Source organism: Acomys minous (genome assembly GCF_964271855.1).
Source record: "Acomys minous genome assembly, chromosome: 11".
Classification (NCBI taxonomy): Eukaryota; Metazoa; Chordata; class Mammalia; order Rodentia; family Muridae; genus Acomys; species Acomys minous.
In genome coordinates, this window is record NC_140492.1 from 43,821,829 (window position 1) to 43,848,534 (window position 26,706).

At 40.8% G+C, this 26,706-nt stretch overlaps 1 protein-coding gene across 2 annotated transcripts in view; it reads left to right on the plus strand.

Annotated features, from left to right (window-relative positions):
* Positions 1-25,709, plus strand: part of HHLA2 (HHLA2 member of B7 family) — a 165,975-nt gene extending 140,266 nt beyond the window's left edge. For both annotated transcript variants that reach the window (XM_084801988.1, XM_084801989.1), the window contains 7 exons: positions 7,947-8,039; positions 14,581-14,934; positions 17,621-17,887; positions 18,698-19,000; positions 22,623-22,745; positions 24,541-24,648; positions 25,258-25,709. In XM_084801988.1, the coding sequence (XP_084658114.1) occupies positions 7,947-8,039; positions 14,581-14,934; positions 17,621-17,887; positions 18,698-19,000; positions 22,623-22,745; positions 24,541-24,648; positions 25,258-25,487 (1,478 nt within the window). In that variant the 3' untranslated portion in view covers positions 25,488-25,709. The remainder of the gene's footprint in view (positions 1-7,946; positions 8,040-14,580; positions 14,935-17,620; positions 17,888-18,697; positions 19,001-22,622; positions 22,746-24,540; positions 24,649-25,257) is intronic.
* The last annotated feature ends 997 nt before the right edge of the window (positions 25,710-26,706 follow it).

Sequence of the window (26,706 nt, forward strand, 5' to 3'; positions counted from 1 at the left end):
AGCATTACGATGGTCCTGTTGTCCCCTTTCTAAAATATAAGCCTGATGTCACCCGTATCTCTTATGTACTTAGTGTGAGTCCCAAGAATGATTGTGCTATATCCCTTTTACACCATCCCAGCATTTTCCCTTCCATGTGGCTGCTAGGTCATATCACTTAAGATCTGTATGTTTCCGTATGGCTTCAGCTTTGTTCTGTTTTCTGTTAGAAATACCTAACCTCCCCCCTCCTTCTCTGCTCTTCCTTCTGGGCTGTTTTCTCCTTGTTCTTCAAAATTGATGCTTTGAAAGCCTTGTCTAAGTACCCTACCCCAGCAGGCTCCAGTGTTTAATAGCAACTCCAGAGAGCCCTTGCTGCTGCTCATGTTTCTGCACTGTGATTTATTGGCTTCATAATCCACCTGTCTTCTGATAGTAGGCTGAGCTTTTTGAGATTAAGAACTGTCTGGCTCATCCGAGTAGAGTTTATGACCCATAGGTGATGTTCGGCTTGTATCTTTTTAGTGGTCCAAAAGATGTCAAATTTGCTGTGTGACAAAAACTTAGTCCTGTTTCTTAGGAGGTCAGGATAAATTTGAGGTACCTGTTCTTGTCTCTTAGAATCCCAACATTTTCTGACTCTAACTTAGGAATAGATGGTGTACGCAATTCAGGGCTGCAGACACAAAGCTTTATAAACAAAAGTTATTTGGCAGACTTGACCCTGAGTGCTACAGAAATCTCACCGGCACAAAGCAAACATGATAACCACTGTACTTCAGAAGTGATTCACTGAGCGAGGCCTGTAGTTTTTCTTTTCTTATGTACCAGGCAGTCAGGTTAGCAGTAGCACTAAATCCTAAGGACAGGAAGTCACTAATCCAGGTGTGTACATAGGCAGACGTGCTTGCTGGAGGTGGTCTATCATACAGCGTCACTGAATAGAAGGTCTAAGTCATATACGCAGCTAGGAACGAGTCTTTTCAAGATTGGTTTGAGCTTGCTCTGCACTCCGAATCTTTGACTATGTTCACTCAGCCCAACACCTCAATATGGAAACACAGAGAGAAGCTTTCTACTTCCCATTAAAGAGAGGACACAGGGGTTAAAGTGAATCGAATGAACCCACGCTGGGAAGTGAGGGGCACTGAATCTATCACTCGGCATTCCAGAGGCGTGTTTATATGTGCAGCCTTTCAGCAGCAGAAGATGAAATTCTAATGTCAGAATTAGGTGGTAGATCTAAACAATCGCAGGAAGCATCCTAAGTCAGCGTGGCCCAATCCCCCAGCCTCAACATACGCTGAGCCTCCTGGGTGACACTTTACATGTAGGATTTGGGACGGTTTCCTGCTTCAGTTGAAATCCTTGTGTCTGCATTATTAGGCCTAGGAGTTGGGGTGTTTGTTTGTTTGTTATACATTAAATTCAGACTTTTGTAAATGTATAGGAATCCACCTGGGGTTTAGATTTCTGGGGAGGGGGAAGGCAGGCCTTGTTCTGAGTCTCCGTCCTTGTACTACCCAAGTCTACATACCCAAGTCTATGTGCATGTAGCAGCCCATGTCTTCAGTGTTGGGTCCTTGACTATGGCCTGGAACCCTTGCCTTCAAGAGACTTAGCTGCTTCTCCATGTCCACAATTTGTTTTCAGTCTTTTGCCATTATCGGTCTTATCTTTTGTCTGAGAGCGGATGTTTAAAAAGTTTCTCTTCTTTTTTGTAACCTGCTTTTCCTTAGCCTTCCCTAAACATGAATCCTATTCAGCTTCCTCGCTGCAGAAAGGCTGTTTGTTCTTGTCTTTCTATGGAATTAAAATTCTTTTACATGCGGTTCTGTTAAATTATTCAAGGAGCTCGAGAGAGCAGGAGTGCACAGAAACAAGACCGTAGCTTTGCCCACACATTTAGCATGCCATCAGCATTATTGACACGCTTTAAAGAGGGAGAGGTTACTCTTTTTAAGAAGTCCTGGACTTCACATTTGCACACGCTCACCACTTCTCCTAATGGAGTCTTCTTCAATTGTTTCCTGCTTTTATGTGCTTGACAAGGTGCCTGCTGTCTACTTTGTTACCTGTGGAGATTTCCTTTGTCGATTTTTCTTCCTGTGATTTTATAGCATTCTCACTAAAGACACAAAAAACAAAAGCCCACTGTGTCTGACTATATTCCTTCTTATACAAAACACTACTGTGGAGGGTTATATAATTGACCTTTTTTTTTTTTCCTCCAAAGCAGCATTTCATGCATGTGTACAATTGAAACTGGAAAATGGTCCTTGAAGGCACCGAGCCATGTCTGGATCCTCTCAGGAAACAGTATCTTACCCAACAGCTTTGTCTTGGGCTTTGCTTCCAGTGTACCAACCTTACCAGAGAGGGGACCTATGAGCGAGTAGCCAGAGTGCTCCCACTTGTGCCCACAAAGGAAGTGAGAACAGATGGAAAATAAGGCAGAGAAAACAGCTAAGCAAGGATGAGCCTTCAGGCAAAGGCTCAACTTTCTCCCAGGCAAGCTCGGAAATATAGAGGTGTTTTGCATTCAGTCCTCCCCTGCTTACTGATTCTGGCATCCAGTTACTGTTTTCTGAAGAACTTTGAGGTTACTGACCAGGCAATAGCGGCTAGATAATTCACATATGAGAGCTAAATTGATTAAAGTAATTCTAAGGGACTTGGGCAGGCCATTAACTTCCTGCTAATTAGAAAAAGATCAGAAATTAAATGAGTACCTGTCCTAGTTAGGGTTTCTATTACTGCGATAAAACATCACGACCGGAAGCAAATTGGGGAAGAGAGGGTTTATTTGGCTTCTATAAATCTATTCACAGTTCATCGACTGTCAATTGAAAGAAGCCAAGGCAGGAACTGAGGCAGAGGCCAAAGAAGATGCTCCCCCATAGCTTGTTCTGCCTGCTTTCTTATACAACCCACCCAGGTTGTACAGTCCACAGTGAACCTACATCAATCATCTGCCAATAAAATGTACAACAAGCCACTGGCGATGCACATTTTCTCAGTTGAAGTTCCTTTTCCCAAGTAACTCAAGTTTGTGTCAGGATGACAGAATCACAAAAAACCCAAAACAAACAAAGAACACAGATTAAAAAAAAAACAAACAAACAAACAACTAGGTATTCTTATTGTACTCAAATTACCAAGCACACTTGGTATTAACTCTTTTGAGACGCTAACTGGTTGGAGGTTGATCAAGAAAAAAAAAAAAAAAAAGCCCAGATCTCAGTTCAACTGCCACGTCTCTGTATGTTATTTGAAGACCTTGACTCACCTAGAAAGACCAGTTTCAGGAGATCCCCCACTGGACCCTCCGGAGTGGGAGCTGCAACAACTACACTCTTGGCCTGACACCCAGGGACTCCCAGAGGCAGCGATCCCCCATTTCTATAATAATGCAAAGTGCCTTACAGTTAAGATTCCAGAGAATCTTAGGGCTAGAGAGATGGCTCATGAGTTAAAGAGTGCAGGCTGCTGCTCTTCCAGACGACTCGAGTTTGAGTCGCTGCGTACAGGTCAGACACCTCAAACCACCTATATAGCGCCAAGGGAATCCAACACTTCTGGACTCTAAGTACAACTGAAAATGTGTGTGTGTGTGTGTGCGTGTGTGTGTGTGTGTGCGTGTGTGTGTGTGTGTGTGTGTGTGAGAGAGAGAGAGAGAGAGAGAGAGAGAGAGAGAGAGAGAGAGAGAGAGAGAGATTAAAACAATAAATGCGCACTTTAAAAAAGATTCAATACAGTAAATTACAGTATCATGCTTCCTTACTGGCTGTCCCAAGAGGTCAGTTGTACTACCAGAAAGAAAACAGGAGTTCCTTTGGCCATAGGAAACTTTGGAGTAGTGGGCTCTTCCCGTGATGGATTCTAGGTGCTGTTGTCCTTAGAGCTTGCATCTGGGCCAGTGGCTATTTACTTTTCTGGTTGGCAACGAGGCAAGCATCATTTCCTATCAACTTCCCATTCTTGTTGCCCGCCAATCACACCTCTCCATCTCCCCCAAAACTATCTGCACAGACTCTTAGTATAGTGTCCAAACCAAGACAGAAATCCCAACCAATAGATCCTAAAGCAATAATGGTACCCCCTAGAGAGTCAGCCTTTCAGTTTAATCTATGAATCCCCTGTGTGCTGGAGTTTTGCTGTAAAACATCAGGGGATATATTTGCATAAAGAGAAGGCAACTCTAGCCCTATTCTTTTGTTCTTATTCTGTCTAAACAAAGTCAATGCTATTTAAATCTAAGTAGATGCTAAGGAGAAATCCCCAGGATGCTACAAAGAGCTTTCCTTCTGTTTCCATTTCTTTTAGAAATTGGCTCAGTGCCATGGGCCCTGTGGAGAGACAATGAAATTTTTAAAAATGCAGAGGAGAAGGCAGTATCCTGGAATTTACTTCTCCTCAAAGGAACTCAGAAGGTAGAAGTGGCCTGGTGATGTGTGATGTGCAGCTCCTTTTCAGAACAGAGCCCATTGACTTGTGCTGTGGCTTCAGCTGGCTGGAAACCTGTATAAGCCTCATGTTGATAGTGTGCAGGTTCAAGACTGTGGCTGGACCCCCAAGTGATGTGTAGCATCACTGTCATTTGGTACTGACAGCTCCTGTCACTTTGCTCTGTAGCTGTTCGGATGAGCATAGGGCTAACTGTTCTCTCACCCTTATGTTACAATTGTAGAAGTAGCCCTTGGCTCTCCCAGCAGTCTGATTGCCTTTAGCATCTGGATTCCTTTTGCTTATGTTACTTCCAGAGGCTGGTTTCTGCTTTTCTCTCTCACATCTGGAATGCAGCCAGAGTATACCAGAACAAGCTGCTTCTCACATTTGAACCCTTTTGTAAGTGTGCTGATTGCAACTTGGACAACCAGTTTCATGCCAGGTAGAAGCTTTCGGCTGCTTTGAGGGGAACAAAATAAATGTCTAAAAATAAAACCTAGGCATAAAAATAGGGCCAAATACTCATTAACTGCCTCACTTAGCGAAACGCTGAAACTATTTCTATAGTGTTAAATCAAGCTTGTGTGTACTTTATCCGTGGTACTTTATCTTAGATGATAAGTAGGTTACTGTAATTAGTCATTTTATTCAAAATACATGAATTAAATTGTCCGAAGGACCCAATTTTCAGCTCAGGCTTATGCTGACCCCTGGACTGGAGCTATTGTGTTTATGAGTCTTTGAGAATATACATCATGGGCTACTGTGGGGGATGGTGAAGAAGGAGCCAGAGCATGAAGGCTTAATGTGCAGGGTGAAGAGTTTAAGTCTTACTCCTGGTGGTGGGAAGCCACAGTGGGTTTTAATTAGGACAATGTCACAGAATGACTTATATATTTTAAAAAATATGACTCTCGACTGTCATGTTGACAGTGAGCTATAAGGAGGCAAGGATAACCATCCAGATGTGTATTTTTAGATTGCCACACGAGAGACAGTAGTGCTTTGGCGCAGCATGATGACAGCGGAGTGGGAGAGAAGTAGACAACAGACAAGTCAGTGGACTTGATATGGGGCTTGAGGAACTGGGAGGAACAAGCTGAGTTTCTGGCTTACACAGTTGGAAGAAGCTGGTGTTAGCTATTGAAATGAATACTTGGGGGAACACGTGGTAATCCTCATTGTGCCGTTTTGCAGAGAGTAGAGTGCAAAACAATGAAAAGGAGGGAACGGCACACATCAACCGCTCGTGCTGACTTTGTGGTGCCTGCAGAATAACACAGGCTAAATGAGCTGGGCTCAGTAGAGACAAAATCCTTGGTTCAGATGATATTCGGTGCCATAGAGTAAAGGAACTCACATATAGAGGGGGTAGGTAGAGAAAGTAGAAAGCCTGGGGACATTCACTATTTCCATAGAGTCCGGACAAGCAGAGAAGAACCATCAAAAGACCAAGGGATCTAAAAGAAAGAAAAACAGGGGCGCACAGTACCTGGAAGCCAGAGCAGAGTCTTTCAGGGGGAACTTGCAGGCAATCGGGCTGACAGTACTCTGGGCCTGAGTAAGATGACAAATGATATCATGTAGAAGTTATTGATGACAGTGACAAAGGCCAATTTGGTATGGCCTACAAATAGAAACACAGAGTAGATTTAGGGGAGCTTGCAAAGGGAAAAATGGAGATAGTTACTCTAGGGAAGTCTTTTAAAAATTAATGAAACTAGAGATAGGTAGAAGCATATACACTCATGTACCCACGCACACATACAGGTGAAAACACTCCTACAGCTAAAATAAAAATAAGTCAATCTTTTAAATATTGAGTTTACTAGTTACTCATATTTCCATTTATAGACAGTGATATGGCATTTATTAGTACCTCACACATGTAAGTATATCTGCAAGAAGAAATAAGAAATATGCCCTGTTTTAATAGCTAATACAATTTTGTAAGTTTTCATTTTACCAGGTGCTTTAGTTCTTTTTTTTTGAAGGCCTGGAAGTCAATAGGTATCAGCTTAGTCCTGTTGCAAGTGCTGATGGTGTTTATACTTTAACATATGTTTTTTGTCCTTTTTTTTTTTGCTCTTCTAATTATTATGTAGATCTATTTTTAATAAAAATAAACAAATTTAATAGAAAATGAGCACATTTTAATAGAAAAATCAGGAAATGAGTCAAGTTGAAAAAAAAAACTCTTTACAAAAGTTTCAAAATCAATTATTTCCTTCTAGCATTTAAAGTGTGAAATTGTAACTACAAATTATTGTGCTCCTGGATTTTGTTTTGGTGGAGAAGGCTAATTTAAATTTTTAGAATAATTCTAATCACTCTAAAATTTTTTTATTTTATGACACACTTAGAGCACGCTCTCCATTATAGAACTGCCAAATGATCCTTCAGAAATCTTCTAGTGATTTTAAGACAAATTATATGCTATTCTTAAAGACTGTTTATCAGGGAGGAAAAATTAGCTGTAATCCCATCATTCAAGAAAATCAATTCTATTTTATATGAGTCTGTGTTGAGTGTTGACAAGTAAATGATCATCTGTATTAGTGACTTGCCTGAGGCTGGGATGACACACCAAGCTCAGAAGCAACTTGGCGAAGAAAGGCTGTATTTGGGCTTACAATTCCAGAGGGACTAGTGCTCATCCTGAGGGGGAGCCATGGCAGCAAGCGACAGGAATGGTGGCAGGAACAAAAAGCTAAGAGATCACATCTTTAACCACAAAAACAAAGGCACATGTGGTACTGGAGTGGGGAGTGGGGTGGATGGTGGGAGTGGAACCAGACTATGGGCAATATTCTTCATTCAAACCAGAGACACTATGTGTTCTCCCCAACACACCCCCGCCCCCACCTCCCCCCAATCCTGCTCCATTTTAACAGCAGCACTGGGGGTTGCAGTGAGGTGGGTGCCATGCTTGGCTAGTCTTATGTGTGATTATAAACAATGCCATAGTTGTCGTTGGCGTTTAACATTGAGTTGAATTTGGCTTTAGTATATTTTACTATAAAAGCAATGTGTTCACACTATAAGAAGCTTTATAAATAACAGCTATTGTCTAGAGAGCCACTGTGGGATCACTGCCAAATCCCTATTCACTAGGCAGCCATTTATCAGTGACTAACACACTGCGCACCAGCTCTCAATGTGGAGTCCACCCTTTAGGGTTAATATTGTAGTGTAGATTTGGTAATGGATCCTGCTAGTGTCCTGTGTGTTCTTACACACACACACACACACACACACACACACACACACACACACACAAGAAAACAAACAAACAAAAACAGGAGCATGGTATTTAAAGTTGCATTATAATTGGGTTTTCTCCAATGCTGCAGGAAGAACGTCTATGCCACTCAACTTATGTAATATTCTGTATAATAGCTATGGCAAGTTTCTGTGTGACTGTATTATAATGTAATCTCCTGGAGTCAGACTGTAGTTCTTTTCAGTCGTCTTTGGCCATTACAGTTCATAACATGCACTTTCTGCTTCTCTTCTAGAAGCACAGCCAACGCAACGTCCACAGGACATGAAGGCACAGGCGCTGCTCTACTGCTTCTCCATTCTCACACTGTTCCCTTGTGGATCTCACGGTAACTGCTTTTGTAATACAGGTGCTAGTTATTTGTAAGATTTGAGATTAACAGCAACACAAAAAGTAAATTGGCCACAGACTGTGAATTCCTCATGCAAAAATGCTCCAAAATCTAAAACATTTTGAGCACTGGCATGACACCAGAGTTTGGGGTGTTCCACAGCTGGACTTGTAGGACAGGTCACAGTGAAAACACAGATCAAAAAAAAAAAAAATAACAACTACCGTTAGGTTATGTGTGTAACATGTACATGGAACGTAAGTGAGTGATGCTGAGTTTTTGGGTCCTATCTTTCAGTCATCTCATTGCGTATTTTCAAATATTCTGAATTTGAAAAGATCCAAACAGCTCTGATTTCAGCTGTGGGTACCCAGGCTTGATCTCTGCAGCACGGGGGACTTTCCTGACTGCGCAGTGTGTTTCTTAGCAGAAGCAGCGGGCCGGAAGTCTACATGAAGGTTAAAAAATATCACATTTTCTTCCGTGTGCTCTATTTGAAGCTCTTTCTAATATCTTATACGCTACTAAAGTTGCTAGAAAGGGGAGTTTGACTGACTGGTAAGGCTTCAGAGAAGAAGTTTTGTATCTAAGCTTGAAAGATTCCCACGGTTCTATAATAGACATTCTTTTTTTGTCATCATTAGCATTCTTATTTCAGAGAATTCCATCTAGGTAAACTGTTTTCATAAGCATCAACTCTTAGAAGGCTTGTCACTCACAGATAAAAGAGCAAGCAATAATTCTGCATCATAGCACAACTACAAAAAAGTCCCTCACGGACTGAGTCAGCTGTGTTATAGAAATAAAAGTCAGATCCTTCAATAGGGTAATTCAGTTCAGCAGCAAAAAAATCAAAATTTTAGACCTCTTACAAATTTATAGAATGGCTCCAATATACAAATATATTTTTGGTATATATCATATATATGATATATCACATATAGAATAAATTATATTATAGCAAAACACATTATTTCTATTGAAAATAATTTTTATACAATATATGTTGATCATGGCTCCTTTTCCTCATCTCCTCTCAGATCTTCCCCATGTTCCTGACCATCCAACTCCACGCCTTCTTTCTCTGGCTCGTTAGAAAACAAACTAGAAATAATAATTAAAATAATAATAAAGGTAAAAATAAAAAGTATGAGTAACACACACACAAGCTATTGAAAACACAAAATCAGAAAATATTATGTACTAGTGAAAGATAGTAAGGTTAAAAAAAGTTTAAGAAAGAAAGAAAGAAAGAAAGAAAGAAAATCTGCAAAAATACCACTGAATTCTCTTTGTGTTAGCCATCTGCTGCTGGCCATGGGGCCTGCCCTTAAATGTAGTTTTCATATCCATTGAAGAAAACTAATTTTCATTAGTTTTGCAAGCAGTTGTCATTTGGAGATGGCTTCTTGTTTAGGGGTAGGAGCCTGTGTTCACTTCCCCTTCTCAGCACTCAGACGCTGTCTACCCATGTAGGTCTTGTGGATGCTGTTACAGTCTCTGTGCATTCATATGTGTGTCAGTCCTGGCAAAAACAATTATTTAGTCAGGACAAATGGAAACACAGGGTGTTTTGTTTTGTTCTGTTTTGTTTTGTTTTAAATAGGAAGATTGTCCAGATGCCAGGCATTGCATCTGAATATCGTGAAAACAGCTTTTACAGGTCACTTTGCACATGTGAAACATACAAGCCTTTACCTTTTGTAAATATTTAAGATGTAGATACACAGCTATACAGGCGAAAGTCACAGGTACAGAGCTCATTGAATGTATAGAAATTACTTAAAAATAGATGCTTACAAAGCAGCCATTTAAAAGGTGATAACCAAACATACTCCTTTTTCTTTTGCTTGGTTTTGTTTTTGTTTTTGGAGTCAGTTTCTTGTATAGTTGAGGCTGTCCTGAACTCAATATGTAGACCAGGCTGACTTTGAACTGACAGAGGCCTGCCTTTGCCTCAATGAGTTCTGGGCTTACAGGCATGCACTACCATGCTTGGCCAAAACAGATTCTTGAAGAAGACTACTCTTCATTGTTTTATTAGCTTCTTGAGAATTCCACACAATGTACTTCCGTCATATTCACTCCATCAACTCCTCCTGTCCCCACCTGACTTGAAGATGAGGATTGAGTGATGGAGGGGTACATGGTTAGAGCAAAGTGTGGCTAGGAGTCATTTTAGTGCTGTGTTTATTTAGCTGAATAATATTCAACTATGTAAATATATCATATTTTTTATTACCTGTTCATGTGGGGTTGGGCATCTAGGCTATTTGCATTTTCTGGCTCTTGTGACTAGAGAAGCAATGAATATTGAAGACCGAGTATCTTTGTAGTAAGATACAGTGGCCTTTGAGCATCTGTGCAAAAGTGATAGAGCTGGAACACACTGTAGTTCTATTCCTAGACTTTCAAGGAACCTCCTCACTGATTTTCAAAATGGCTATATCAGTTCGCATTCCTAGCAGTGATGAATAAATATTCTCCTTTCTCCATATCCATGCCAGCATTTTTCTGTCTAAAGAAAACCTCAAAGCAATTTTAATTTGCATTTTTATGATGATGAAAGATGCTGAACAGTTTCAGAATGTTTCTCATTTTAGAAGAAATTTATATTTCATCTTTTACAAACTCTATGTTTAGTTCCATGCCCATTTTAAAATTTCAGAGTTTATTTCCTTGATGTTTAGTTTTGCTTTGTTCTTGGGTTATTTGTATATTCTAGACACCAGCCCTCTGTAAAGATTTTTTTCCTATTCTGTATGCTCTCTTTACTCAACTGATTGTGTCCTTGGTTCCTTGTGGTGCCTCCCATTTGTCAATTACTGTTGTGAAGCAGTAAAGAGGTAGGGCAGAGCAGTTATCAGATCAACAGTCACTTCTTTTTTCCCCCTACTAATCCTCAGGGTTTGTTTTTGTTTTTGTTTTCATAATGCTACATCTCTCCCATTTGCTATGGAAACTCTAGGTCTCTCTGAGAAAGAGTGATAGCTAAACATGGCAGGAGAGAAACATCCTCAGAGAAGTGCTGGGGAGGAGGCATAACAGTGCCATGGCGGTACCCAGTTGTTCAATCTTAAGCAGTATTGGCAAAAATCCAAAAGAATTTATTCCACTGTGCATAACAGAAAGTTCTTTTTTGACTTTGCAATCATGGAGTTCACAGAAGAAAACAGAACCTACTTACATTATCATTAGTCAAAGAAGAGGATACTGTTTTCAGTGCTATAATGTGGTTAAGTATGTTTTTATTGCAAACCCCTTACTTGTGTTTAATTATTTTGATTCTTGAAAACTTCTCACATTCACAATAAAACAGCAGTACAATCCAATAAATCAAGATGATTCAAAAGTTACATTTATGTTCAGAATACTATTTCTCAAATTTCACTGGTCTGACTGATAGGGTATTGTGAATATGGTCTTGTTAGGATTTCAACATAAATTGTCCTTCACAGGCTCATATGTTAAATATTTGGCTTCCAACCACTGGGGTTGTTCTGAGAGGTTCTGGAAATTTTGGAGGTTGGGACTGTAACACATACTATACTGGAAAATTGTTGTGTATGTATGTGACAAGGTACAGAAACAAAATGACTGATGCAGTATGGTTTAGGAGAAAGTTTTTTTTATTACAATACAAAGGAGTCCAGATCACAGAGGAAGAGAGTAGACTGAGCATGGCCAGAACTATCTAGGAGAGAAGGGAGAAAAGCAGGAGAGAATAGCTGAGACAGAGAGATAACAAGACAGTAAGAATAGAAACAGCAAGAATAGAAAGAGTGTCTTGATTATAAGGAGGGTGGGGGAGTTGGTGGGGTATCTTGGGAGGTCCAGGAGGCTAGCATAGATTTTGAAATGTATAACAAGTAGTTGTGATTTAACCAGTCCGGCTGGTCAGTTATTGGGGGGCTGAGGGGGGTCGCAACCTGTGGATAAAGTAATGGGCGAGAGAGACGCAGGGCTCAAGGAAACAGTAGCTTGTCAAGAGCCATTTATTGAGGGTAAGGGCAGGCTTTTTAAAACCTGCTTTAGGGAGGGCGGGGGTAAGCGAGGAGAGTAATGGAAAAGTACAAAATCTTCTGGGGTTGAGCCCCGGGAACATCTGCAGGAGGAGGGGTTTTCCTAGGTGGGGCAAAGCAGGATGTCTCTGTGGTTATCTCAGGATCGGATCGCTCTCTTCTCAGGGCTAAGCCGGATGCCTTGCATGCCTAGTGAGTGGCCAAACAGGATGTTTGCTGCAGATGCTGAATGGGTGGGGGTCGGCCACGGGCCGTTTGGTCCCTGACAGTGATTAGGGATTGAGGCAGCCTAGAGGCCAGCATGGGCTTTGATATGCAGCCACAGGTACATGTCAATAGAAAGCCATATGTCTCTTCTGCCAGAAGGTAAAGAAATGACTCCTTTTGGCAGATGGGAAATGCTTTCTCAAATTCCTGAGGAATGCTGGTTTTTATTTAACCCCAGAGATCGTTTTTATAGCCCAGTGTGAGCTGATTTCTAGATATATGTACTTCCTAAGACTTAACAGTATCCTACTTAAACTTTTTTTTGAAAGTAGGTTGTATATAAGGAGTGTGGAGACCCTCTTCATAAAAGACTCAAGCATGGTTTTAGCATGCATCACTGTAATCCTGTCCTGAGTCAGGCTGGCCACTTAGAATTTCATAATAGGGGTTATGGAGGTGGAGGAAGAGCCAGCAGCTAAACACATAAAAGAACATTGTGTTCTGAAGAACAGATAGAAGGTAATCCATTCCTTACAGACATTACATTGTTTAATCCCATGATATAAAAATGCCTGCAGTGGAAACAGGAAGCTAGAAATTTATCAATGGAAAGTCCCTCAGTTGGTAACTCCAGAGTGATGTGATAGTGTTACCTTTGTGTTAAATTATCTTCGGATATAATTGTCATCTGAAAGGCTTAGTGCCTCCATCTTCAGACCTAGTCCTGGAAGCCTCTAGCTTCTGTAGAATGTTTTCAGCCTCTGAGATTTACTACTGAATAACTAGTCCTTTCTAGTTCTTTCTGAACTCTTGCTGTCTGGTTCAACTCAGCTGTCTGGCTCAAACTCCTCTCCAAGCTGACTGATTCAAACTGCCTTCTCTCAGCTTCTGACTAAATTGCTCTGCTTGGCCTCAGACTAACTCTAGCAATCTGTTCTAATCTTCTGGCTCCTTCTCATTCTCTGGCTTGTTCTGTCTTCACCTGTGACTAGCTTGTTCTCCAACCTGACTGTGTACAATTTTCCCAGTAAGAACTGACTCTCAACTCACTGACTGGACTGAACTGCCTAAACAGAACTAACTAGCACTCAGAGATCTACAGGCCCCTGTCTCCTGAGTTCTGGAATTAAAGACATGTACCTGCACCTAAGCTTTTCTCTACTTGGAACTTTCTCTATACCAGGCTGGCCTTGAACTCAGATATCTGCTTGCCTCTATTCCCTGGGATTAAAGGCATGTCTGCATTCCAGCCAGGTCACACAGACCTAGGTCTTCAAATGAGACCTTTTGCCAGAGCAACCGTTTGTGAATTAAAATTCTTCTATGCCTTTGTTTACTCTCTTACCCAAGCAACTCTAGTTATTTCTGTGTGATACTATAAACACCTCTCTGTGGCTTCTATCTACCTGTTGCTTGCTGTTTGTTCTTTTACTTTTGCTTGCTACATGATTAATAAAGTCACTTAGTTGAAACTGAAAGTATGGCTATTGCTGATCATTCTCTGGACTACACTGAACAAGGGACTTAGCTGGTGGAAGTAGACTGTCATTGTAGATATCCTTGCGAGCTGTACCTTGCTTTTGTCTCCTCTCCTTTTCTCTGTCCCCTCTGCCAGATGTTCCCACCATTATAAAATTCTGCCTCACTCAAGACTCAGAGACAACAGAGTCATCCAGGACGGACTGAACCCCCTGAAATGATGAGCTCAAATAAATATTTCCCCCTTAGGTTTTTTTTTTTTTAAATCAGGTGTTCTCCCAATGATAACTAATACATGTTCTAAAGCCAAAGTCAGTATATGACTTCTTTTCTGTTTTTGATCCTTTTGGGCTGAAACTATCTTCTATGCTACTAAGAGACTGCTGAACCCAGAATTGTCTTCTAAATGCTCCATATACTATCGACTCAGCAAAGCTAATTTCCTCTAAGTTTTAGGGGCTTTTGTCTATCTTCACAAACTATTAATATTCCAATATCTGTCAAAGATGAAGTCTTTCATACCCACTCTTTCCTGTACTAGAGCAGTGATTTAGAGAGAGACATGGCCATGTGGGTTACAAACGAATATGCTTAAGCCTTGGGGACAGTTGCCAATCTCTCCGCTACTTTGATTCAATTAGCCAATCACCTGAAGGGGAAGATACTCCATCACAGTGTCAGGGCTTATTTGCAATCATTAGCAAGCCAGGCTTCTTGACGATGTGATGTTCAGGCTATTCTGAGTGGAGGTTCACTCAGGCAGTCTTGACATAAGCCCTGGCAAGCACCCGTCACTAACCCTCTTCATTTGTCTCTGTTTCCAATGTTAGACTTACTCTTCCCAGCCTTCTTCAGTCAACCCATTAGTAATAATGAGCAACTCATTCTTGGAAGATATGATGAAGAAGTAATTCTCCCTTGCTCATTTAAGCATGGGTCTGAAGTTGTTATTCACTGGAAAAATGGAAATTACAATGTTCACCATTACTACTATGGCAAGGACCAACTGGAGGCACAGGATCTAAGATATGCAAACAGGACATCCCTCTTTCATAATGAAATTCACAATGGGAATGCCTCTCTAACCATCAGAAGACTGACCCTTTTGGATGAAGGAATTTATATCTGCTATGTGGGAACAACAAGTGAAAGTGTCACAAACAAAGTGGTGCTAAAAGTGGGAGGTGAGTGTATATGTAAATTTTAGTAAGGCGTAATGATATAATTTGATATAATTCTGAAACAGTTTTTTTCTGAACTTAATATGCTAAGTTCTTCTTTTCAAGTCATTTCATACAGATCTAACTCATTATTTTATTACATAGTACCATAGACAGTGCCCAGTGCATATTATCTTATTATAGGAGCATGTAATGATTGATAAGACCATTTCCCATGTTGGTGGGTGTTCAAGACTTCCAATGTTTTCCATCACAGACTCTGTTGTGATGGATGTTTTTATAGTTACATAAAATGATGAGAAATTATCTGAAATAAAAGTACCAGAAGTAAGAATTTAATATTCCAATGACATTAGCAGCATAAGAACTTTCATTTCCCTTGTAGCTCTATCAGCACTGAATATCATCAGTCTTAAAATTTTCTTCCAACATGGTGAATAGAAATATTGAATTAAATTTAAATATGCCTTTTTTGTAATACAAGTGTGTTTACTGTTGATATTATATGATTTTATCATCTTTGTAGTAACTGTAATGTAACTCTACCCATACTGTGTGACTAATGTAATGTACTCATGGTTGCCAGTGGTCAAGTTTATGTTTAATTAAACTGATATCCAATTACAGCATAAGAATTAATAGAAATAATTCCATTGCCAGTTCAGAATTCATTATACTACCAAAAATTCTTGTCAATATGGTATGTTAATGAGTGTGCCAATCCAATCTAACATGGTATGTTAGACTGTATTCTTTATTTCACTGTCAATTTTACTGTTATTATGAATTTACTATTAGTACAGTCATACTTATCTATTTTAAATACATATACTATTTTCATTTATATGAGTGTACAATGTATTTTGATCAAATCCATTTCCCATTCCCTGTTTCCAACTTCTCTTGGATCTATGTTACCTTCCCAACTTCATGTTCATTTTTTTAAATTAACCCATTGAATCTAGTTAGTGCTGCCCACATATGTATGGTTATGGGACTATCTACTAGAGCATAGACAACCTACTAGGGAGTCATATACCTAAAGAAAACTATCCTTTCCACAACAGTGTCAACTGTCAGTAGCTGCTCAGCTAGGCACGGAGGCTTATGTGCCATCTCCCTATTGTGGGATGTTGATTGGCTTCATCTTCTGCAGGCCTTGTGCAGGCAACTTTATAGTGCAATCTTTTCTGTCATATCCAGAAGACACTATTTGCTACAGCCCTCCCCAACAGTCTTTTACCATCTTTCTGACTCTTCTTTCACAATGGTGACTGAGCCTTGAGAGGAGGGTTATAGCATAGATGGCCCACTTATGGCTGAGCATAGGTTTTTAAGACATAATGCTATTACAGATCATAGTGCGGTGATATAAAGTTGTAATTCTAGTACAAGGGAGGCTGAAAATGTGGGACCTATGGCTTGAGGCCATTCTGTATTCCATAAAAAGAACATGCTTCAAATGAAACAAAGCAATTTCAAGCTGTTACATATGTAAGTGACTATACATAATGTAGAACTGCTTTTATATGCATTAGAAAATAAAAAACACCATGTGACTTATTCTATTGCAATATTTGCTATAGTATAGTGGGCTGGAACAGATATTACATTATCTTTGAGGCATACTGTCAATTGGGTATGAGTGTACGCAAGTGTGTAGTAGCATAGCCAGGGTATCCTGTATAGCAGAATGTTGCACAGTATTGCATGCTTTGGGAGGATATCTTCTAACACACACACACACACACACACACACACATACACACACACACACACATACACACACACATACACATACATACACACACACCTACACACCTACACACACACATACACACATACACACACACATACACATACACACAGACACACACACATACACATACACACACACACATACACACACATACACATACACACACATACATACACACACACATATACACATACACACACATACACACATACACACACATACACACATACACACACACATACACATGCACACACACATACACACACATACACACATACACACACACATACACATACACACACACACATACACACACATACACACATACACACACATACACACATACACACACACACATACACATACACACACATACACACACACACATACACACACATACACACACATACACACATACACACACACATACACATACACACACATACACACACACATACACACACATACACATACACATATACACACACACACATACACACACACACATACACACACACACAATTACTTCTTCCACTGACTGATTTAACTGTTTTTATATCTTGACTCAGACTTGTATGTTAAAGAACAAAATTCAAATAGGCTGTCAGTAGCTAAGAAGTTTAGAGAGCGCTACATGAACTCTGTAGATTTTGACCCTATTTTCTTGCTCAGTGAGGCCATTACATTTTTCAGATAAGTTTCTAAAGAATAGAGATTGTTATTTGTTGTGTGCCCATGCATGGTCTTTCTATTTTTCCTGGGTAACAGCACCCAATCCGAAGCCTCTAGTTTTTTGTTCAGATTTAGTTTTTCTTTAAGTAACTGAGAGATCTTGCTCATGACATTTACCTTTTATTACATAGGTGTTGGTAAAGGATTTAATGGCCAAGGTTCTTTATCTGCCCCCCCCTCCCCATTTCCCTTGTGCAGCTTTCCACACACCTGTAATGAAGTACGAGAAGAAGAAGACAGGGAGCTTTCTGGAATGTAGTATTTTGAGTATTTATCCTTATTCACAAATCACTTGGAAAAAGGACAATGCAAATGTCTCTGGAAGCAGTTCAGAAGAAACTGAGGCTACGGGTCCATTTTATATTAAAAGTACACTGAATATTACAGGATCATACTCATCCTTTGAGTGCGCTATTGAAAATTCACTTCTCAATCAAACATGGAAAGGAAAGTGGACATTGGCAGGTGGGTTCCATTGGGTTTTCTGTGCACAGGTGCTATGTCAGAGACAGGGAGGTACTTGGGATAGATCTACAAAGAAACAAACAAGAAATAAAAGCCATCTGCAGCAGGGATAATTTGGCAGCAATGGTTCTGAGCATCAGTTCCTATTCATAAAATAGAAGCACCTACCTTACTAAGTGTTTATACACTGAGTGAAAACTCTGGAAATCTGTTCATGAATGTTTTTTTTTAATCTCTCTATGGTTCCTCCTCCAAATAGGATTTCCCACCTGCACAGGAGCATGTGTCTCTTAGAAGCCCACAACTTCTGAATCTCTCCAGTTAAAAGATGTATTCACTTTATTATTATTGCTGGGTTTCAAACACTGATCTTTAAAAATATTTTCTTATACTTTCTTGGGGGAGCAAAAATGCTCTGTTGTGCATGGGGAAGTCAGACAATAATTTGTGGGGGTTGGTTCTAGCCTTCTGCCATGTGGACCATGGAAAATGACCTCAGGTAGCCAGACCTAGCAGCAAGGTGCCATGTTCCAGAGTGATTGTTCATGTTGGAAGAGTTGAGATTCAGGAGCTTTCCCCCTGGAACACGCCATCCCAGAACAGCTTGAAAGCCTAGTACAACCTCAAAGGGAAACTTTACAGTAGAATCAGGACAGCTTTTCTTGTATGAGACTCTACCATACAAATACTGGAAGGTTATTCCCACAAGCATAAGTTGATTATCACTGGCGTTCCTTCCTAACCATAAGGGTAACTTAAAAAGTTCATCCGACAGTTTGGTCTTAGTTTGCTTTTTGTTTCTGTTGTTAGATAATCGCTCGGTGAATCAAAGGGAATCCATTTCACTCTGGTGTAGAGACAGCAACAATTTTCTCCCGCCAAATCAAGACTTCCATGTCACTTGGTCCAAAGTAGAAAATGGGGCATATTCTGTCCTGTCATCTGAGGTCTTCACAGGACCCAGCGACCACCATTCATGGAATAAAACAGTGACAGATCACAACGCCTTCCGCAGGACTTTCAGTGATCTTCGTGTTTCAGACAGTGGGGAATATTTGTGTAATGTGTCTTCAACTGAGTATACTTTACTCACTGTCCACAGGCTGCATGTAGGTAAGTTGCAAATAGGACTGGCTAGTGGGTTGTAGGTGTTGCAACAAAGGGTTGTTAAGGATTTTCAAAATGTCATGATAGAGGTGCTTTTGCCCATGCTGGTAGGTGACATGGCATCTTTTGATCAAACAGTTATTCCCAGAAGATTTCTTTTTCATTGTTCTGTGTTTTTGTGTTTGTTTGTTTTTTGAGACAGGGTTTCTCTGTGTAGCCTTGGTTGTCCTGGACTCACTTTGTAGACCAGGCTGGCCTCAAACTCACAACGATCCACCTGCTTCTGCTCCCTGAGTGAGTGCTGGGATTAAAGGTGTCCACCACCACCGCCCGGCCTCTTTCTGTGTTTTTAAATGAAGGGAAATGTGCACACATTTTGGTGGCTCTAAGTTAAACCCCTTCAACTCCTGCCCACCGCTGTGTGAAGTATACATCCTATGGCCTTGGTTTTGGAGCTAAGGTTGTATGTACAGGGAAGATAGACCTGGCACTGATGGATGCTGGGAAACATGGATGTTGGTGGAAACAATTCCCACATAATACTTGAAGCACATGCTTAACGTGCCCAGTTCTGCTCTGTTTTCACTACTGTCAGTTGGCAAAATCTTTGTTTACAAGGAATGCTTCCAGTCCACTGACCAGAGTCAGCTCCATGATGTTGGCTTTCTGGGTGAGGTAGTTGACCTCCTCACCCTGATTACATCACCTTATAGAGGAATCCCTAACAGCTCTCCTCCATCCTGGGTATTTGAGATTGTAGAAATCATTACACATCTTGGGAATTTTTGGTTTTCTGTGTTATGTGAACTTCAAAGAAGGCTTCTAAGCTGAGAGTTAAACTCCTTTTGATGATATAGAATGGGAAAATGAGGATGCATTTAAAGCTCCTATTTTTCTCCCCAATAGGAGTGTTAGTTTTATGTAAAGTGCAATGGAGCCCAAATTCTATTTTTAAAACTGTTGCCTCATATTGGATTCATTTTGGAGTATAGAAAAAACAATCAGGAAGTATCTGTCTAGAGACGACATATGCCCCATCTCCATAAGCAGAGATGTAGATTTCAGTTCACGCAAAGTGAAGCATCAGAGCAATTCCAGATCTGGAAAAGAGGTTTTCAGAACTTCTCAGTCTCAAACAAACCCTGTTCAGGGCATCCTGGAGAGATTCTGTCCACTAATCTCCACATTCCCCAAGAGGAGGCTAGAGGCAGGAGCATCCCAGCAGGGAAGAGACCAGGATGAACAGGCATGGTACTAGACATGAATGTTTTACTGAGACTTGGTTTCTTAGTTCCTTTTCTACTGCCATGACAAAACACCATGAATAAAACAACTCATGAATGAAAGCATTTAATTTGGGCTCAGAGTTGCAGAGGGTTAGATCACAAGGCCATTGTGGCATGCTGCTGGAGAAGAAGCTGAAAGCTTACATCTGATCCTCCACAAGGAAGGGTGGGGTGGGTCAGAGAGGGGGGGCAGGGGGAGAACACACCCAGAGACACACTTCCTCCATCAAAGCTACACCTCCTAATCCTTTCCAAATAGCTCCACCAACTGGGGACCAAACAGTCAAATACAGGAGCCTATGGAGGCCATTTTCCTTCAAACCACCACATTCCACTCTGCAGCCTCCATAGGCTGTGGCTACATTACAGTGCAAAGTGCGTTCAGTCCAACTTCCAAAGTCCTTATAGTCTTTCAGTCTCAAGATTGTTTAAAAGTCCAGCCTCTTCTTAGAGGCAAGGCAACTATAACCTGCTGTAAATTCAGGAATGAAACCCAATAGGGCAAACTCCAAATGTTTTACGTATGATGTCAAAGAGTTTAGCTGGCTCTGCCCTTTCAGCTTTTCTGACTGCAACACATGTCAGTCTTTTGAGATAGCTCCCCTCCCTGTTCATAGCAATCCTTGGTAGAAATCTCATGGCTCCAGCATTTCTAGCATCTTGGGGTCTCTAACATAATCCAGGCTTCACCTTCCAAGCTTCATTCAATGGCCTTCCGGGGTCACCATGCACGGAGTCCCCACCTACATGACTGGTTTCAGCAGGTTTCCTTAACTGCAGAGGAAAATTTCACAACATCTTCCTCCTGTTTCCTCCCTGACTCTAAAGCCATATAGATCCATGTCACTAATGCAGCCAAATTCTGCGGGCTGCTTGGGATGAGATGCCCCCCTTCTTGATTGACAGTGGAATAAGTGTTCATTTGTTGTTGCTCTTTAGGAACAGGCTTTTTCTTCTCAGAAGTTGCAGGATTCTGGGTGGCATCTTATCCTCCAAGCTGCTACTATGATGCCCACTAAGTCCTGCTTACAGTATTGGACCACTTTCTTAGTTCATAACCCAAAATCCTATCTATTTCTTCAAAATACAGCATGGTCAGGCCTGTCACAGCAAAATCCCACATGCTGGTACCATCTTCTGTCTTATTTACATTTCTAATGCTGTATTAAGATACCACTACCAAGGAAACATATGGAAAACAGTTTATTGGTAGGCTTACAGTTTCAGATGTAACCATCATGGTAGACAGCATGGCAGCAGACAAGTAGGCATGACACTGAACAGTAGCTTAGACCTTACATCCTCATACATAAGCAAGAGGAAGAGGGGGGGAGGGAGGGAGGGAGGGTGGGAGGGAAGGAGGGAGGGAGGGAGGGAATTAATTAGGAATGGCATGAGGTTTTCAAATCTCAAAGCCCAATCCTCAGTGACACACCTCCTCCAACGAGGCCATACCTCCTAATCCTCCCCAGTTTCCACCAACTGGGACTAAGCATTCGAATATATGAGGCCATGGGGGCCATTCCCATTCAAACCATCACACTTGACTTTCTATCCTTAATTACAACTTCTCATTTGCTGCCTTGCTGGAAGATGCCACAACATACCCCAAACGGTAGCACTTGGGATTCCTAAGGAGTAGATCTGCTCAGTGAAAGCATCATTGAACTGAATGGTCCTAAGCAATCTTTTCTAAATTGCCTTGTTGGGTTAATACATGACCTCGTGGTTATCTCTTTACATGGGCAGGGCCTAAGGGTCATAGATACGATTTGACATTGTTATCTTGTGCAGGGTTATTTTCAGGAGAGAAAACGTGCATCTCATTACCAGGAACACCCTATCACCTGTCTTCTCCAGGCCAGTGTGGAAAATATTCTTGCCTGAAGGTCTTCTAAGGAGAACTATTGGATAACACATCTTTCCATTCTTAGTCATACCTTTGTTCAACTATGTTAGCTTCCTGATGTAATAGAAAATAATAGAAAGTTAACATGCACAGTAGCGATGTTCTTGCTCTTTGAGTTTTACACTCTTATTTTTCTGCTAATTTACACCTTCACCTAGACTCAAATTTGTTGGCATATAGTGACCACAGGTTTCTTGCAACAGAGACACTGAGACTAGGCATATTCATACTAATGGTTTATTTATGCTAATAATTTTAAAAAAGTTTTTCAAGGCTTTTTCATTGCGTGAAATGGTCTGCACTTTAATTCTGTCTCCTTTGCAACAACAACTAGCCTTTAAAAAAAGTAAACATACTGTACTAACCTGCCCTCATTTGTCTCACTTGGAAAGTTTTCTTCAGGTCACAGACTTTGTTACTCTGTTTGATTTAGCACCAAGCCAGAGAAGAGCTTCCTTGACAATAGTTTGTGCAGTTGTGGGGCCAGCCATACTGGTATTGGCAGTGATAATAATACTTAACTGTAAACTGAGAAGAGACTCCGATGACTCTGAAGGTAATATGGAGGATTTGGCTGTGTTTGTGGGTGTTCCATGGCCTTAGTATAAACAATGCGGGGAGGCACACATTTGTACTGCTGCTGCAAATGTAAATGTCTTGTTTTTCTGATAGTATCTTTACAATTTATCAAAATCCATTAACATTTTTGCATTTTTCACTTAATACTCTACTTCCCAAAATGTGTTTTAAGCAGATGATCAGAGGCACATTCAGGTACATACAAGCACATTTACTGTAATTCCCTGTTAATCTTCCCAGGTGTTTACTATTTTAATAGTAAATAGGTAAGATGGTTCAATTAACAAAAAGTCATTGGTGCTCTTTTACAAAAAAATAATTCTAAAACCTTATTTAACATAATAAACAGGGTGATCCAATCATCCTGTACTAAAAAATAGCTAGAAGGAAATAGAACAAAGCTGTGGACGGTTGTCTTTGAGCCGGTTAGAGAATACATCTCCCCATCCTCCCACCTCATGCACGCCTTCCCTTCCTGCCCCTGGGCTCCGCAGTCTGTTACTCAGACTTTGTTCTATGTTTGGTGTTTTCAAAAACTGTTTCAATTTTTTGAGTCAGTTTTTGGAAATCCTTGACACATCAAAAACATTTTTTCTTAATGTCTATAAAACAGACATGCATGAGTAAACAGTCGTTTAAAGTTATGCCTTAAGATGCTGTGATTGCCAGGTGTGATGGTACACGCCTTTAATCCCAGCACGCGGGAGGCAGAGGCAGGCGGTTCACTGTGAGTTCGAGGCCAGCCTGGTTTACAAAGTGAATCCAGGCCAGCCAAGGCTACATGGAGAAACCCTGTCTCAAAAAAAGCAAAACCAACAAACCGAACAAACAAAAAGATGCTGTGACCACCTGACCTTCTACTTTTGCATTGAAATGTATGTACATTAATGGTCAGAATTTGATCCAGAAGAAATCTGTACAAACTAGGGATTTCCACATCCCCGGAAATGTGGATCTAGGGGAAGTGTTCAAGTGGGGAGCAGAATCAGGCAGCAAGTCTGTGTGACTGCACACCGTCTCCCTGCCCACTAGTGTCAACAGAACACTAATATAGTACTTCCACAAGCTGTTCATCATTTCTTCCTGCTCCTGAGAAAGCCCTGGGTTTCCTGGGGATTCAGATAAATCTCGTGTCCTGTGCATGTGATTCTTGCAAGTAAGAGACTTTGGTTGCCGGAAAACCATTCTTGAGATGAGGTTTTTCTGGATGACAATGAGGAATCATTTCCCCAATTTTGACCTTGTGATCATTTGGTCTAATAGGCAGGCTGGCCTCCTTGCTTGTCACATCTGTCTCTTAATTGACTAGAAATAGTCAAAGCTGGTGTGTCTCAGGTAGTCTAACTTGTTTCCTGATTCATTCTCTGGCCTAAGATAATGATCCTGTGGTTGGATTAAATTCAAATTATGGGAGATGGGTTGTCACATGTTGCTTAACGTTGACAGCTTCCACACCGGGAGTCTGCCCACATCCAGTCCAAAAGGACATGTAGAACACTCAGAACCGTACAGAGTTAGCATAGAAGAGAAGGCATCCATCCCCAAGCCCCAGCTACCCACACCTGAATCAGAACCAGACTTAAACTTGAGGTGGCAAGGACAGGGAAGAGTTCCCCACTCCTGAAATGGAGGAGTCACAACAAATCACTCCCTTATGGACGAGTGACTTTCAGTGAAAAGACACAGGCAAAGTAAGAAGATTCTGCAGGGAAGGAGCTGGGGAGCAGACACCTGCTTAACTCTTTCCTCTCTCTGATCTCCAACCAAACTAGGGACCAGAAGAAACGAACACTGTGATGGTAAAGACCAATCCATCCAGACTTCCCTGTCAAATGATGGTGCGAATCATGGTTCTGATGATGTCATCGATCCCAATTCAGGTCAGAGTGTATTCCTCTTGATTATAAAAAGAAACATTCTATACTTTTGCAGTTAGATGTGATGGAAACATATTTGGAGCTGTTATACGAAATCCAATAAAAATCTAACCTGTCTCCAGGTTCCTGGTTGTTGCTTAATATGCTATGATGCATAAGCTTTGATTTTTTTTTATTCTGTTTTTTATTACTTAGAATGCCCATACTCTAGGTCACGTTTAAATGGTCTAGAGTTTTCAGCAAGGCTGAGAAAGGCTTCTCTGAAAATGGCGTCTATTCTTTTGCCCTAACTGCCAGTGTCAGCTCTTCCTTGGCCAGGGCATTTCCATTGTTAGTGGTAGGTGGAAACCTGGCCAACAGCTGTAATGAGCCAAGAGTTGCTGATTGGTTGACTTGTATTTATTTTCCCCTTTGGAGCACTTGAATCAATCATAGAAATGTATTGCTAATTTGGATGTCATGTTTCTACAGCGAATGCATTTTGAGTGTTATTTGTTGGAATAAGATGTGAAAGGGGAAGTAACAAACGTGACTCTCACAATTACATGGAGATGTGAAAGAGGGAGAGTTCAAATTCTTCCAAAGAGAATCTCATTTTGTTCTCTCTTTTAGAAATGTGCCTTGTCTCTACTGATCAGCGTGTTAGCAATCATGACGACTCCACTGATGACGGCGTAAAGCATTGTTTTCTATATCGAACCATTCTCAATCCAAAGGAGTGCAGAAGGAAGGAAGGAAGGAAAGCAGGAAGAAAGGAAGGAAAGCAGGAAGAAAGGAAGGAAGGAACAAAGAGGGAGACAGATGTGGAAATGAAGTCTATAATCTCATCACTCAGGATGTAGACGCAGGAGGCTCAGGAGCTTGAGGCCGGCCTGAGTTGGATAGCAAGATGCCATGTCAAAGAACAATACAAAACCAGCTCTACTAATAACAACAAAGGACCTGATTCTTTTTTTTGTATTATTATTAACTTACATATCAGCATATAAGACTTGAAGTTGGGGAGAGGCTAGAGGAGTTGCAGGGTGATCTAGTGTAAAAAAATACAGTTAGGTTCTTCCTAGTGAATAAGACCTTTTTATTTAAATAAATGATTGTTCTTCTTGTCTCCTGCTGTTATTTGCAAAGCTGTCCAGTGGCACTGGACACCTGGATGCTCACCAGAGCCTGCTCTTCGGACTTATCTTTCAGATAAAGATGGGGTCAAGATAAAGTGGAAAGGGAGAGTCTCATATTAAATCGGAGGCCAGTAGGTAATGGTTTTTACCCAGATTCAGACTTTTGGCCACCCATACTTTCCTAGTATTTCTAGGTCCCTGGGAGATTAATCCTTCACACACACACACACACACACACACACACACACAATGTATAATTTGCTTCATTTTGCTGCATCACATTTGATGGTTTTGTATGTTCCACTAATCAGAATATAAGGAAGGGGCAGAGCTTGGTTTAGCTTGTTTTTTAAAACTTTTTAAAACTCAGGAACTTCTATAAGGCAGATGAAAATGGACGGACATGACCCAGGTCCTGTCATTATTCATTGTATAACTGCCTCATGGATCTATGATCATGGATATAAGTGATGCCTTGAACCATGTCGTCCCTACTTTCTCTAAAATATCCACTAATGTGATTAAGTGTTTAGGATAAAAGTGGTTATTCTGACTTGAACAACAGACACTGATTCATTTTCTTACTTCTAGTCTCCTTCACAAGAGTCAGCCTGCATTGGAAATCCTATTTTTGACTTACAAAAGGAATCCTTTGCCTGAATTATTGTATTCACCTGAAGATTTGCTTGATTGAACACATCTCACTTTTCCTCACTGCCATTGCAGGCAGTGGCTTGTCAGACTTGGCAATTCCACTCTAGTGGAGACAGTCATTCATTACCCATGCATAGGTTTGAATGTGTCCCTAAAACTCATGTATAAGTAACGTTGTGTAGGAGTGGTGGAGGATAAGCCTCCAAGTAGAAATGACTGTGGTGGGGACTTTACAGGCATTGTGGAAGTAGGTTAGTTCTGTGCAAGACTGGTTTGTTCTAAAGTACAC